The following is a 16,513-nucleotide window of genomic DNA, read 5'->3' as shown; positions in this document are numbered from 1 at the left end:
GAGCTTCTAACTCTCTAAATTATCTTCTACACCTTTCAACCTAGATACATAGATTCTGATCACTTAGAAACCACAATCTCTTATGGAAGTATTAATGTGATTAAAGCTTCATTTGAAATAAGTAGATCATTTGTAAGGACTTCCTTTTACCAGGACTTGAATCATTTTATTCCCTCTCAATCTGTGACAAGCCAAATTAGTCATGGCATGTGGCAGCAGATAAACAGGTTTGTTTTTCTCTGATCAAAAACAGTTCTCAAATTAGAGTAAGACAAACAGCAGGCAGAATCTGGTTCAGACATTTGCTAAGTTCATATTATATGCCAACCACTACTGGTCAATGTTTGTATCTGCTACGACTTCTTAGGCAGCCCTGGACAGGAAGTAAGTTCTATACAGACATTCTTTATCTCTGCTACAGATGATCATGTTTAACTTAGTCCTTACTAAAGAAGAACGATAGTCAAACCATTTCAAGTATAGTCAACAGATTAAGTCAAAATTTTCCATGAAATAACTCAAGGAAAAGTATACATAACCTTGTGGTTTAGGTAAGATACTTCATTACCCACTTACTAAATATACTACTACATAATCAAATATGGCAAAACAAACCTGTCTAAATCGCTATAAGGTTCAAGAAATATGTTCCCTTAGAAGTCTAATTATCATCAAAGCAACATATACAACACTGAAAATGTTCTGCTTTTACAGTGATCACGTGGTCAGAAGTCAAACCTCAGAGCAATAAAAACCTAGTGATTTCTTCTTATATAAATTCAAAGATAATTTCAAAAGCATTATTAGCTCTATAGGTCCAAATACCAAGTAATCAATAAAGCAAAAATGAGATTAGAATTATAATGTCTTCAGCCTAGAAATGAGATTTTTAATGTGAATTGTTTTTTTCAAACAGTAACTCGTGTGTTCATTTAGTCAACTGTCTCATTAGATGGACAATGTCAATATTTCAGAAAGTTCAGGAAGAAGCATTCAAGATACAAGTAAAGATATGACAGAGAATAAAAGATCTGCATTTAAAGCACCCTTGTGTCTGACAAAAAGTGACTGTGCGTGTTGAGTCCAGGATGGATGGTATAGAACCCTGGTTGTCACAAGCTGTGCAGACATACTAAGCCAGATAAACCCCTGGGGAGAGGGAGCTGGAGAAGGTTCCTGACCTCTCAGTTGGGCAACACAATATACACAGAGGTCTGCCATACCAATTTGACACAGGATGAATAAACGGTTCTTTCTTGCTATAAAATTAAGTGACCATCACAGTCACTTCAAATTACAAACAAAAAAAAAATTCACTTAAACTTTATCTGCAACAACTGACAACTCACCTCATCTTTCTCATTTTTCAGTAGCTGATGCAAATTCCTATTCTTGCATTGTAATTGTCTGTCTCTTTCCTGAAGACCAATCATTTCTCTCCTGGAGGTTTCCAGTTGTTCCTAAAACATTCGTATGCAATTTTGACTAAAATTAGCATTGGATTCAGAGCAACTGAATCCTTAAAAGATTAGTAAAAACAAGTTACATGCACTAGGATTTGTTATCTAAAATTGAAGTTCAGCAGCACACAAAATATATAAAACATTATAAAGCTTGATACTATAGTTACAAATTTTAAATTTGGATAGCAAATTTTACTTAATTTAAATACCAATTTTAATATATATGCAAAAGACCTTCAAAGTAGATCCTTCGAAAGATCCTTCACCTATTCCAGTGATATTGCCACTGAACATTTTCATAATTTCTTTTTAATACTTTTTAACACTTCTAGGGCACACTCTTAAGAAAGATCCAGAAATGATCTGGAGCTAAGTCTGAAGACACGGGACTAAGCAAAGTAAAACACTCCAGGTCAGAAAAGGTGGGACTGCAGCATACCAGTCCTGCCTTGCAAATGGTAAACTCTGTCAAAACCTTTCCCCAAAGGCAATGGCAGCATTGCCACAATCAATATAGGATTAAATGTGTGTCTGCTAGTTGCACAGTCATGTCTGACTCTTTGTGACCCCGTGGACTGTAGCCTGCCAGGCTCCTCCATCCATGGGATTTTCCAGGCAAGAATTCTGAAGTGGGTTGCCATCTCCTTCTCCAGGGGATCTTCTCGACCCAGGGATCGAGAAACTGGGCCTCCCGCATTGCAGGGGATTCTTTACTGTCTGAGCCACTAGTGAAGCCCTGGGATTAAGATGTTCACTTTCAATTCATTTCACACATTTCCAGAGGAACTGTGCCAAAGTTCCTCTTTGAAGCTGCTGGAATATTTTTAAATCCTCTCATCTTTATAAAATATGAAAGGCACTCGTGATGTCACAACTAACCACAAACAACCTGAATGATCTCTGTAACAATGAAGAAACTCAAGAAAAATTTAGGAATATAACTTAGATAGCTACAAGGTTGCCAAAATTTCCTATCATGCTTAAAACTTCCTATCATGCCAGATCATCTGGCACTGGGCCAGCTGACATGTCCCACACACATCAAATCAGATTCTCTCAAGAGTCATCCCCACTTTACATGAGCTCACCATCTTCTCTGCAAATCTGTTTCTTATCCCAGTTAATCATACCATCATCATCAGTAAATTCAAATCAGAGACCTGAACAATATCTTTAATTCATGACTCTCTTTTCCTCAAATTCAATTTTTCATAAAATTCTACTCATTCTACTTCTTGAGTTTTCCTCATATCTCACTCTTACTCTCTTCACTGGCACTTCCTCAGTTCAAGCCCCAAACCCCCCGGGACTGAGCAATTGCTAAGGACTGCTAAGAGATGACCTTTCCCCCAGGCTTTCTGAGCCCTTTCCCTCCATTCCTCTATCGTCTACACCCCCTTCTCTAATCTCTTCAATCAACTGCCAGATGGATAGTCACATGAGGCCTTGTGTTTATACTCCTTGGTGCCCCCAGGTTTCTGCACAATGCCTTTCATACCTGGAGATGGAGTCCCAGCCTCATGTCTTATTATTCTTCATCATATATCACATAGATCAGCCTCTACCAAGCTATTTTATGTTCCCTGAAAGGAAAATGCTCTCTCTTATCTCCCTGCTTTTATATGGGTCATATGCTCTGCCCAGAATGGCTTTCCCAACACTAGTGAATTCTTTTTTATTAATTTATTTCTTTTAATTGGAGGCTAGTTACTTTCCAATATTGTAGTGTTTTTGCCATACATTGACATGAATCAGCTATGGGTGTACCTGTGTTTCCCATCCTGAATTCCCCTTCCACCTTCCTCCCCATCCCATCCCTCAGGGTCGTCCCAGTGCACCAGCCCTGAGCACCCCGTCTCATGTGTCAAACCTGGACTGGTGATCTGTTTCACCCATGGAAATACACGTTTCAATGCCAGTATCTCAAATCACCCCACCCTCACCTCCCAGAGAGTCCAAAAGTCTGTTCTTTACATCTGTGTCTCTTTTGCTGTCTCACATATAGGGTCATTGTTACCATCTTTCTAAGTTGCATATATATGTGTTAACATACTCTATTGGTGTTTCTCTTTCTGACTTATTCACTCTGTATAATAGGCTCCAGTTTCATCCACCTCATTAGAACTGATTCAAACGCATTCTTTTTAATAGCTGAGTAATAGTCCATTGTGTATATGTACCACAGCTTTCTTAACCATTCATCTGCCAATGGACATTTAGGTTGCTTCCATGTCCTAGCTATTGTAATATAGTGCTGTGATGAACACTGGGATACATGTGTCTCTTTCAATTCTTGTTTCCTCAGTGTGTATGCCTAGCAGTAGCATTGTTGGGTTTTATGACAGTTCTATTTCCAGTTTTTTCAGGAATCTCCACACTGTTTTTCATAGTGGCTGTACTAGTTTGCATTCCCACCAACAGTATAAGAAGGTTCCCTTTTCTCCGCACCCTCTCTAGCATTTATTGTTTGTAGACTTTTTGATAGCAGCCATTCTGACCAGCGTGAGATAGTACCTCGTTGTCATTTTGATTTGCATTTCTCTAATAATAAATGATGTTGAGCATCTTTTCAAGTGTCTGTTAGACATCTGTATGTCTTCTTTGGAGAAATGTCTGTTTAGTTCTTTGGCCCATTTTTTGAATGGGTCATTTATTTTTCTGGAATTGAGCTGCAGGAGCTGCTTGTATATTTTTGAGATTAAATCTTTGTTAGTTGCTTCGTTTGCTATTATTTTCTCCCATTCTGAAGGCTGTCTTTTCACCTTGCTTATAGTTTCCTTCATTGTGCAAAAGCTTTTAAGTTTAATTAGGTCCCATTTGTTTATTTTTGCTTTTATTTCCATTACTCTCGGAGGTGGGTCATAGAGGATCCTGCTATGATTTAAGTCAAGAGTGTTGTGCCTATGTTTTCCTCTCGGAGTTTTATAGTTTCTGGTCTTACATTTAGATCTTTTATGCATTTTGAGTTTATTTTTGTGTATGGTGTTAGAAAGTGTTCTAGTTTCATTCTTTACAGGTGGTTGACCAGTTTTCCCACCACCATGTTAGAGAGATTGTCTTTTCTCTATTGTATATTGGAGAAGGCAATGCAACCCACTCTAGTACCCTTGCCTGGAAAATCCCATGGACGGCAGAGCCTGGTAGGCTGCAGTCCATGGGGTCGCAAAGAGTTGGACACGACTGAGTGACTTCACTTTCACTTTTCACTTTCACGCATTGGAGATGGAAATGGTAACCCACTGCAGTGTTCTTGCCTGGAGAATCACAGGGATGGCGGGGCCTGGTAGGCTTCCGTATATGGGGTCACACAGAGTCGGACACAACTAAAGCAACTTGGCAGCAGCAGCAGCTATTCTATATTCTTGCCTCCTTTGTCAAAGGTAAGGTGTCTATAGGTGCATAGATTTATCTCTGGGCTTTCTACTTTGTTCCATTGATATATACTTCTGTCTTTGTGCCAGTAACATACTATCTTGATGTCTGTAGCTAAACAGTCTGAAGCCAGGTAGGTTGATTCCTCCAGTTCCAGTCTTCTTTCTCAAGAGTGCTTTGGCTATTAGAGGTTTTTTGTATTTCCATACAAATTGTGAAATTATTTGTTCTAGTTCTCTGAAAAATACCGTTGGTAGCCTGATAGGGACTGAACTGAATCTACAGATTCCTTTGGGTAGTATACTAATTTTCACTATATTGAATGTTCCAATCCATGAACATGACATATTTCTCCATCTACTGGTGTCATCTTTTATTTATCAGTGTTTTATAGTTTTCTATATATAGGTCTTTTGTTTCTTTAGGTAGATTTACTCCTAAGTATTTTATTCTTTTCATTGCAATGGTGAATGGAATTGTTTCCTTAATTTCTCTGTTTTCTCATTGTTAGTCTATAGGAATGCAAGAGATTTCTGTGTGTTAATTTTATATCCTGCAACTTTACTATATTCATTGATTACCTCTGGTAATTTTCTGGTGTTGTCTTTAGGGTTTTCTATGTAGAGGATCATGTCATCTGCAAACAGTGAGTTTTACTTCTTCTCTTCCAATCTGGATTCCTTTTATTTCTTTTCCTTCTCTGATTGCTGTGGCTAAAACTTCCAAAACTATGTTGAATAGCACCCTTGCCTTGTTCCTGACTTTAGGGGAAATGTTTTCAATTTTTCACCATTGAGGATAATGTTTGCTATGGTTTTATCATATATGGCTATTATTATGTTGAGGTATGTTCCTTCTATTCCTGCTTTCTGGAGGGTTTTTATCATGAAGGGATGTTGAGTTTTGTCAAAGGCTTTCTCTGCATCTATTGAGATAATCATATGGTTTTTAATCTTTCAATTTGTTAATGTGGTATAACACATTGATTGATTTGCAAATACTGAAGAATCCTTGCATCCCTGGGGTAAAGCCCACTTGGTCGTGATGTATGATCTTTTTAATATGTTGTTGAATTGTTTGCTAGAATTTTGTTGAGCATTTTTGCATCTATGTTCATCAGTAACATTGGCCTGTAGTTTTCTTTTTTTGTGGCATCTTTGTCTGGTTTTGGTCTTAGGGTGATGGTGGCCTCATAGAATGAGTTTGGCAGTTTACCTACCTCTGCAATTTTCTGGAAGAGTTTGAGTAGGATAGGTGTTAGCTCTTCTCTAAATTTTTGGCAGAATTCATCTGTGAAGCCATCTGATCCTGGGCTTTTGTTGGAAGATTTTTTTATTACAGTTTCAATTTCCATTCTTATGATGGGTCCATTAAGATTTTCTATTTCTTCCTGGTTCAGTTTTGGAAGGTTATGCTTTTCTAAGAATTTGTCTATTTCTTCCAAGTTGTCCATTTTATTGTCATATAGTTGCTGATAGTAGTCTCTTATGATCCTTTGTATTTCTGTGTTATCTGTTGTGATTTCTCCATTTTCATTTCTAATCTTGTTGATTTGATTCTTCTCTCTTTTTTTCTTGATGAGTTTGGCTAATGGTTTGTCTATATTATTTATCTTCTCAAAGAACCAGCTTTTAGTTGTGTTGATTTTTGCTATAGTTTCCTTTGTTTCTTTTTCATTTATTTCTGCCCTAATGTCTTATGATTTCTTTCCTTCTAATTCTGGGGTTCTTCATTTCTTCCTTTTCTAGTTGTGTTAGGTGTAAAGTTGGGTTATTCATTCAATTTTTCTCTTGTTCCTTGAGGTAAGCTACATAGAGTTACATAGAGAAGAGAAGAGGGAGGAGGAAGGTAGAGGTGATCAGGAGGAGAAGAGGGGGAGTCAAAAGAGGAGAGAGCAATCTAGCCAGTAATCAGTTCCCTAAGTGTTCCCCACAGCCCAGAACACCCAGAGAGATCCACAGAATTAAGTAGAGTAGAGAAGGGGCAGGGAGGAGACAGAGGTGACCTGGGGGAGAAAAGGGAGAGTCAAAAGGGGAGAGAGCAATCAAGCCAGTAGCCACACCTCTAAGTAAAAATGGGTACTGAAGATTAAGACTCTTAAAGGTACAAAACTGATAATACCAAAAAGCAAAGATTAAAAATCTAGAGTAGATGTTAGACTCTCAAAAATACAATATTAAAAATACAAAACAAAATCAATCACAAAAACTATAAAATATATGTATATGAAATTTGCTTTAAGAATAGGGTCTTTTTTTTTTGCAGGGTAATAGTAGGTTATAAAAATGAAAATCAAAGAACTTAAAAAATATTTTTTTAATTTTAAAAATCATAATAGTAAAAATATATCTAGGAATTTCTCTGGAGCTCTTCAGGGCAGTGTGGGGTCAGTTCAGTTTCAGATAATTCTTTATTCCAGCTTATACTTCTCAAGGTCTATAGGTACTTCTCAAGCTTCTTAGTCAATGCTAACTACAGGGTTTTAATCTGTTGCACCTGTCACTTCCAGAGCAGTTCCCACTTCTTTACTTTGGTTTCCTCTGTTTGCAAGTCTCCTCAGTGTCTAATTTCCACCCTGACACAAGCGGGCGAAGGTGGTCCCTTATTTGGGCTCACTTTGCTGTGGGGAGGGAGAACACTGCAAACAAATATCACTGGTGTGCATGGGGAGTGTTCACAGTGTATGGACCACAGCGGGTTTGCCCCAGCTCACAGTGGCGTGTGCTTTCCCGGTCTACACTGCTCAGGCTCCAGGTTGCTCTGCAGGGGAACTGTCCAAACTGGGCCCTGCATTTCCTGCACTTCTCAGGTCTGAGCTGCTCAGGTTCAGGTTCTCAGTACCCCCACAAAGTCACAGACTCGGTTGGGCGTGCGTTTTGTGCCCTTCCCAGGTCTAGCAGCTCAGGTGACCAGGTGCTTGGTGAGCGCACTGTCCCAGGTGGGCTGTGTGTCTTAATCACCTCCCTGGTCCCGGCTGCTTGGTTTCCTGGTTACACCACAAGAGCGCTGTCTCAGGTGTGCTGTGTGTCTCCTCTGGGGAGCTGATCTCTGGCTGCAACCCTCCTGGCAGATGTCAACCATCTAGAATCCCAGGAAGACTTGGGTTAGCAACCGGGAGCCTGCTCACAGTTTGGTGGAGGATGCTGGTCTCTGGGGCCAAGATTGCCCCTTGCCTTCTGACTCTGGCTGTCACCAGCCTGCCTCTCTGCCTCTGGTAGGGGGACAGGCCCATCTGCAGATGGCTAGTTCTCCTTTGGTATTTGCTCAATCTTTTGTTATGTGAGCATGCCAGGCTGCATCTTAGGTTAGAGTTTTTCACAGTCAAGTTTTGTTTTCCTCTTTCTGGCTATCCCACAGTTTGGGTTGCTATCTCACATTAGGTCCCTCAGACTGTCCTCAGGGCGTCCAGGTCCGGTCCTTACGTAAGCATGCAACCCGTAAGCATGCAACCCGTGCCTCCCTGTCCAGCCCACACTTGCTGGTGGCAGACGCGAGCATCTGGGCTAGTTCTCTGCTGGGAGTTGCGGTTAGGCGCATATTCTGGGGTGTTTTTTTTCCTTCCCCTCCCAGTTATGTTGCTCTCTGAGATTCCAAAACTCCCCACAGACCCGCCAGTGAGAGGGTTTCCTGCTGTTTGGAAACTTCTCCTTCTTCACGACTCCCTCCCTAGGTCAGGTCTCCATCCCTAACTCTTTGCTCTCTCTTTTTGTCTTTTATATTTTGCCCTACCTCCTTTTGAAGAGAATGGGCTGCCTTTCTGGGTGCCTGGTGTCCTCTACCAGCCTTCAGAAGTTGCTTTGTGCAAGTTGCTTAGAATTCAAATGGCCTTTTGATGAATTTGTGGGGGAGAGAGTGGTCTCCCCATACTATTCCTCTGCCATCTTAGAACCGCCTCCACTAGTGAATTTTTATTCATTCCTCAAATCTCAGATCAAGTGTTACTTCTCTCTGTAGCAATCCTTACCTCCCACACCAAGAATGAGTGGAGCTAATAATTACAGATCAACCTGTCCCTTTACAATGGATTATAATCTCTCTGCAAACAGGGACTGGGTTCTACTCATATTCGACACCCAGTGACTACCACAAAAATACTCCATAAATTCTGCTCAACAAATTGAGTGAGTAATGGTTAGATCTAGAAACTTTTCTAGGATAGATCAGCATCTTCTCCCCTTGTACACACATTTCTGTCCAGAGCTAATCCAAAATACCTGATTTTGGCCCAGGTCAAATCCCAAATTAGAAGATCTCTTGGGAACACTCTATGCTTTGGGTCATCCCAATGAATGATCATTTCTTAGAGGAAAGGTTCAATAGTCCCAGATTATCAATATTACTATATAATTCAGTTCAGTTCAGAACTATGTAATTACTCACTAGCTATTTACAAGACAGTGAACCAAAGGTGCCCAGAAAAAGTTTTAATGCAGAATAACTCCCTTCTAGGACTTAAAACTTTGGGTCTATCTGATTCATAAGATCTTCCATAAGTTTCTCTGATTAAAACTAAAATCCACAGCCTTTTAATAAGGTTGGAGGGTATCAACTATCCCATCACAGTTCCCCAATCAGCCACTGCATACAGAATGTACAAAAACCTAATATTATTATAACAGAGAAAATATACTGTTACATATGTATATGAGCTAAGACAACAACATACAATAGTATTTGGCAGTGACAGGCTGGTATGGGCAAGAAGCTGAGAAGCTAAAATGCTTCCCTATTACATATATTTTACATTATATACTAGAGATTCTATTATTTTCCAATAGAGCTTAGAGATTCAAAATGCTGAGCAGGTTGTTGTTATCTGTTTTTGGAGTGGGGCAGGAGAAAATACAGAAGAAAGTAGAGACATAGACCAACAGGTGAAAAACTAAACAAAAGATGATTTTCTGAGAATATGCAGATTCAAAGGCTTTTACTTTCACAAAAAAGGAAACCCATTATAGAACAGTAGCTTTAAAAAACTTTTGCCTTGAACTGACATTTCCTCCTTTATAATATACAATCATAAGTCCCTACAAGACTGTGATTTGAATATCTTCTTTCCTCTCAATAAATGAGAAATTTATTTTTTAAATAAATGAATAACACATTAAAAAAAAAAAAAGGAATATATCTGCTCCTTTAAAAGGAAAGAATGAAAACAAAGTAGAGCCAGCAACAGATGTTCTATAGTTCAAGGTAGCAGGTCAATGTAAAACATATTTCTTTTGTTCTGAGAAATAAGCAGGTCTCTGAAAGCATTCTTCTCTGGTCCTCTCTAGAGTCCCAGGAACTTCTAAGACTTAGTAGTTATCTAGTCTGCTTTCATTATTGAGCTTTAGCAACTGTGGCATAGATCACCTCAAGAATATTATTCTTGAAATAAACTGATGCAGTATCTCACAGACAGATTATTTTAAATTAAGCATCTACTTTACTAAGCAAGACTGGATAGGGTGGGGGGAGGTCCTCATTTTATTTTCCTCAGATATAAGTATTTCCTGATCTAAACTTTTCAAAGATTCAGCAAGACACCAAATAGTTCATAAAATCATCGCCTTCAACATGGATATCAGGAAGCAGCACAGTTGATTTGTACAAACTATGCTCACTTTCGCTCACCAATTTTAAAAAATCCTAAAACTTAAAAAAAACATGAAAATTTGTTTGATAAAGTCCAATGAAAATTTATAGTATCAAACTATATAACAATGGCATTAAAATACATACTGAAATGTAATTTCTACCTTAAGTTTTGCATAGCAGTTCTGTAGATGGTCCATATCGCTTCCCAGTTTCAGATTCTGTGTTTCCACATTTTCCTGAGCTAGAAGGTTCTTCCGCTGAAGTACAAGTAGCTCATTCATGCAATTTAAAACAGCAACTATATTTAATTCTCTCTTTGTCTCTTTACCTTTGGATTCTTCATATAATGAAGGAAAACCGAAAGTAGTCAATTCCTAGTAGGAGAAAATGTTTTCCTAAAAGTTGGTTACTGACAACTTAGTAAATAAACAAAAGACAGAAATCTCTTCTGAGAAAGAAAACTATCCTGAGATACTTAAGAGAGTAGTACCTATGCCAAAGGACAAAGAATTAAGAGACCTGGGTTCTTTCAGCCTCTGCTCTACAATTACCTGTGATCTCAAGTAGGCACTTAGGTTTCTACATGTAAAATAAGGATAAGACTCCCCCTGGCGGAGCTCCTGGAGTGATGAGGGAACCAACTTGCTCCAGACAAAAGCATTCAGCTGGTATCTAGACTAGACGGTCACCAAGGTTCTCTGCAAATCTAATATATGTCCCGAGCCAATATGTAACATACGTGTGCTTGACAAGTTTACCATTCTTATGTACTACTGCATAACATGATTTCTGTTATTTATTGCATCTTTCAAAAAAAAGTTACCTGATCAAGATATGAGATACTCTGCTCAATATTCTCTTCTGTGCAGAAGGCACTAAAATAACTGTGCACATTTTTTGATAAAGGTATTGAAGAACATAGCACTTGCTGTGAGTATAAACTTGATGGAGACATCTTTGTTTCTGAGGTATATTGAGAGATAGTTTTGCTTTCTGAAAGAATCAATAAAAGGCATTTACATAAATAACTTGCAAAGAATGTATGCAATGCTAATAACATGATTGTCATTACCAAAGATTCTGAATTATAGAAATATTGTTTTTTCAAATTAGTTTTTCAAATCTTAATTTTTTCAAAACCAGTTTTTTTCAAAGCTGGTTTTTATATGAAAACTATATAATATTTTCCAAAAAATATACAATAAAGTGGTTACTCTTAGAAAGCATATTAAGTTGCAATATTCTATCTTAAAAATTAACAGTACTTTAGATTTATAAAACTGTTAGGCAAAACCTACTTGTCTATGCACTCAAACTTTATGTGATTAAAGGAATAAATCAGAGAAATATACTGAGGTAGCCAATGAATTTACTTCAAATGCAGAAAAATCTCCTCCTCAAGTAATCAACTATTCAGCCAAAGCACTTAACCCTACTAATTAGGTACAATTCTTAGCTCTCCCTTATGATTTTACTAAAGAAAGATGAAAATTATATATTTTACTCCTATTTATGTCTCTCTCTAGGTACATCTTCAATATTTATGGTAATTACAGTGTCACTGAAAATTAACCTGCACAATTACTGTTCTAGCTTACAACCATTCTAAACTCTGTTACCTGCAGACAGACCTGGATCTGTAACAGTCATCCAATCTCCCATAGCAATCACCAGAGCCAGGATACCTGAGGAACCAATTCAGCAGTGACACATTCAGCCCAGCTGCTGTCAGTCTTCTATGTAGGCATTTCCTTAGAAAACAAATCACAGAAAAAGAGCATCAAATTAAACATGTGAAAGCAAATATAAAGTCAATGTGTCAGAAATAGTCATATGTGCTTCAAACCAGAAGGATTCTGTACTACTCTCATGTACTATCATATACAACACCGTAAAGCATAATAATAAAAACTCTGTGTTTATGTGTAAGTTCAGTTCAGTACAGTTGCTCAGTCATGTCCAACTCTTTGCAACCGCATGAACTGCAGCACACCAGGCCTCCCTGTCCATTAGCAACTCCCGGAGTTTACTCAAACTCATGTCCATTGAGTCGGTGATGCCATCCAACCATCTCATCCTCTGTCATCCCCTTCTCCTCCCACCTACAAACTTTCCCAGCATTAGGGTCTTTTCCAATGAGTCAGTTCTTCTCATCAGGTGGCCAAAGTATTGGAGTTTCAGCTTCACCATCAGTCCTTCCAATGAATATTCAGGACTGATTTCCTTTAGGATGGACTGGTTGGATTTCCCTGAAGTCCAAGGGACTCTCAAGAGTCTTCTCCAACACCACAGTTCAAGATTCCAGCTTGTGCTTCATCCAGCCCAGCGTTTCACATGATGTACTCTGCATGTAAGTTAAATAAGCAGGGTGACAACATACAGCCTTGATGTATTCCTTTCCCGATTTGGAACCAGACTGTTGTTCCATGTCTAGTTCTCACTGTTGCCTTCTGACCTCCATACAGATTTCTCAAGAGGCAGGTCAGGTGGTCTGGTAGGAATGGCAAACCACTTCAGTATTCTTGCCTTGAGAACCCCATGAACAGTATTAACAGTGTGTGTGTAAGGATCAAAGTTAAAAGGCTTCTCAAGTTATAGTAAGGTATTCACATTACTTTGCATATACAAAGTACATGATCTGACTCACAATATAAATCTAAGGTACAGAATTGTACCAGAATATTGGAGTGGGTTACCATTTTCTACTCCAGGGGATCTTCCCAACCTGGGGATCAAACCCGTGTTTCTTGCATCTCCTGAACTGGCAGGCGGATTCTTTACCACTGAGCCACCTGGAAAGCCCTAATAAATATTTCCAAATTATATCCTTTAAAGTAAAATTCCTACTTTACTTTACTTTTTTGAAAAGAAAAAAATTTTTTGGCCAGCATTCCCATTTTTTGTTTGCAGTTTTTACTAACTATATTAGCAAAACTTTTACTTAGTGTTGGGACGGATGCAGTGAAATGAATACTCCCATACACTGCTCTCCAGAAACATTAGATCAATTTATACTACACCAGGCAATTTGACAGTATGTATCAAAGTCTTAATAATGAAAATATATTTTGATCCAGAAATTCCATTTTCAAAACTTAATCCTAATAAAATAACATTTTCCACAAAGATTCACCAACATATTGTTCCTTATAATATGAAAAAGACAGAAATCACTTATATGTTCCACTGTAGGAGATTGGTTACATAATACATTTATATACTGGAACACTGTGCATCCTTTAAACACAATCATTCAGAATTAGAGTGGCTAACAAATACACAAAAGGCAAGAAAGGTATATGAATCAAGTAGACTAAATATAAGAAACACAAACTTTTTAGTCTACCATTCATACTTCTATTTTTCTATAGAGACGACAGAAGCAATAAATATTTCTCCACCATAAAATATTCAAGTGAAATTACAAATGGCAACTGGAAATTGATTTCAAGGTCAGGGACAGGAGGAGAGAGGTGAAGATGGGAGGCTAACTGGAGAACACATGTCAACACTTTGGACAGCTGCTTCCCAGCCACAATAAACTATGGCCAAAAGAGAAAGCAACTACGCTGGTACATCATTTCATTTTGAGAGATGTTGAGATGCTGGATTTCTCCATGAAATCTCCAAATAATATTAGCAGCTAATTGCAAACATTAACTATGCAAGCTACCCTGTGCAAAGGCAGAATGGCTAGAAGGGGGAGATCAGAGCACCGCACATTTTGATCTGAGAGGTGGTTACTTAGGTACACATATCAGTACAATTCATCAAGCTGTACATTTTAGACCTGTGCACTTGACTGAACAGAAGTTATACCTCAAACACTACCACTTTTTAATAAGCCAAATAAAATGTGTCTTTAGGTCAGATCTGGACTGTAGATGGAGAGTTTACCATACCACCTCTCTTTTGAATACTAAAGATGTGGGAGAATATTCACAATATGATGTTAAAGTGAGACGAAATCTTTCATTCATTCAGTAAAATTTTAACTGTGCTACTACATGATGGCATGCTTTTCTAGGCACAGGGAAAGCCCTGCTCTCAGAAGTCCACATTCTGGTGGGGTAGAAATAGATCAGAAGTAAGCAATAAATTACAGTAACTTCACATTCACTGTGATGAGAATAAGAAAAATAAAACACTAATGAGAGTATGGGGAGGGAATATCTGGATCAGTCAAGCAAGGCTGCACTGAGATGCTGATGTCTGAACTGAGACCTAAATGATACGGAATCATCAACCACAAAAAATAGCCAATGACCAGAGAAGCCCAGGTGGAGAAAACAGCACATACAAAAACCCAAGATGGAAAGAACTTGGTACATATGAAAACCATAAAAACAGCCAGTATACCTGAAGCACAGTGACAGATGTACAAAGTTGGATTTCCTCTAAACTGCGATGAAAAGTTCTCAAAGCGGTTTAGGCAGGAAAGCAACATGATCCCCTTTAGGCTTTAAAAAATATCATTATGGCCACTCTGCCCTATGAGATTATAGGGGGGCAATAGTGGGCGCTGAAGAAATGAGGCTACTGCAGTAATTCAGGCAAGGAGACCAGAGTTACAGTATGTCTCTTCAGTGAAAGAAGAGACACATGGATAAATTAAGGATGTGTCCTGGAGACAGAACCTTCAGGATTTATAGATGGATTGAAACAAGGGCAAAAGAGAAATGACAATTCCTAGATCACACAGCAACATAAAATATATACTCGTGCAAATCACTGTATGTGATTTGCATACATATTATGCAATTCACATTATGTGATATCACAATTAGGTGAACAATGTCACATATTATACACATAACATTATGATGTCACACACATACACATAAAAGGTTTTCTAGTCTGGCACTGATCTTTTGCTATTTTGCCACTCATGTGTTTTGGGAAGAACACCTTGAACTCTTGTACTTTCCACTGACCTTAAATGGGTGTCTTCAGCAACAGGAAGAACAGGATGAGAGTTGAATCGGCACTCAGAAAGAAAAATGATCTCAATTTTGGTTTTCAGAAATAGTAGCTATAAGCAAAACAGAATCCAAAGGGATAATAAACCCAATGATTCCAACCTGGCTCTGGTTTGGGTAAGCTACTTTAACTTCTCCAAGCCCTAATTTCCTCACTGGTAAATTGCCATTATCTTCTAAGGACTGAGACGATGCACATAAAATATTTATTTAGCAACTACCTGGCATATGGGACACACGTAATTAGTATCAGTTGTTATCATCATCATCCCAACATGGATCTGGTTGGTATAAATGACAGGATTCTAAAACCTATAACAAAATGCATTGCTGCTCTCAGTAAGACTTCAACATAAATCCTCAGAAGATCTGAGACACATCATTAGAAAACATAACACTAGCTCTAAGTGCCTTTTCTCCTCATACAGAAAGATTATTAAACACCAAAACGCGTCTACTACAATTGTTGTTCAATTGCTAACTCGTGTCCAACTCTTTGCAACCCCATGGACTACAGCACACCAGGCTTCCTTTTCCTCCACTATCTTCCGGAGTTTCCTCAAGTTCATGCCCATTGAGTCGATGATCTACTACATATCCACACTTTAAAACTGTAATCTAAGCCAGTTACTCTTAACTGTGTGTTTAGCTCTCCAATGTCTACAGGTTTCAACAGTAAATTGTTCCCTGTCCTGTTAAAAACAAAAACACAGATGCAAAATATTCAGGTCTAGTTAAATATCCAAAGTGAAAACCAAAACTATTCTATTCAATGAGGCACCAAATTATATACACAGAGGCTTGTGATAAAATGTCACCTAGCCAGTCTTTTCAAGAACAGAGACTACACATCAATAAGCATCCTAAAAGAGAACAATTTATGCAAAGTATTCTATACTTGTCTCCTGAGAAACCTGTATAAGGGTCAAGAAGCAATAGAATCAGACATGGAACAACTGACTGGTTCAAAATTGGGAAAGGAGTACGTCAAGGCTGTATATTGTTATCTGCTTAGTTAAATTATATGCAGAGTAAGTTCAGTTCAGTCATTCGATCATGTCCGTATCTTTAGGACTCCATGGACTGCAGCACACCAGGCTACACTATCAATCACCAATT

At 38.3% G+C, this 16,513-nt stretch overlaps 1 protein-coding gene across 13 annotated transcripts in view; it reads right to left on the bottom strand.

Moving 5' to 3' along the window:
* SSX2IP (SSX family member 2 interacting protein) overlaps positions 1-16,513 on the bottom strand; it is a 54,997-nt gene that overhangs the window by 15,883 nt on the left and 22,601 nt on the right. For 11 of the 13 annotated variants that reach the window (XM_020891302.2, XM_070467822.1, XM_070467821.1 and 8 more), the window contains 4 exons: positions 12,035-12,166; positions 11,239-11,408; positions 10,577-10,789; positions 1,350-1,460 (listed from right to left, as the gene is read on the bottom strand). In XM_020891302.2, the coding sequence (XP_020746961.2) occupies positions 1,350-1,460; positions 10,577-10,789; positions 11,239-11,408; positions 12,035-12,077 (537 nt within the window). In that variant the 5' untranslated portion in view covers positions 12,078-12,166. Of the gene's footprint in view, positions 1-1,349; positions 1,461-10,576; positions 10,790-11,238; positions 11,409-12,034; positions 12,167-16,513 lie in introns of those variants that run through there. The other 2 variants (XM_020891309.2, XM_020891316.2) reach the window with 2 other exon arrangements.

This window comes from Odocoileus virginianus, chromosome 5 (genome assembly GCF_023699985.2).
Source record: "Odocoileus virginianus isolate 20LAN1187 ecotype Illinois chromosome 5, Ovbor_1.2, whole genome shotgun sequence".
In the NCBI taxonomy this organism is placed as follows: domain Eukaryota; kingdom Metazoa; phylum Chordata; class Mammalia; order Artiodactyla; family Cervidae; genus Odocoileus; species Odocoileus virginianus.
Note: the sequence above shows the minus strand (reverse complement) of the source record. Positions and strands in the feature narration are given on the sequence as shown.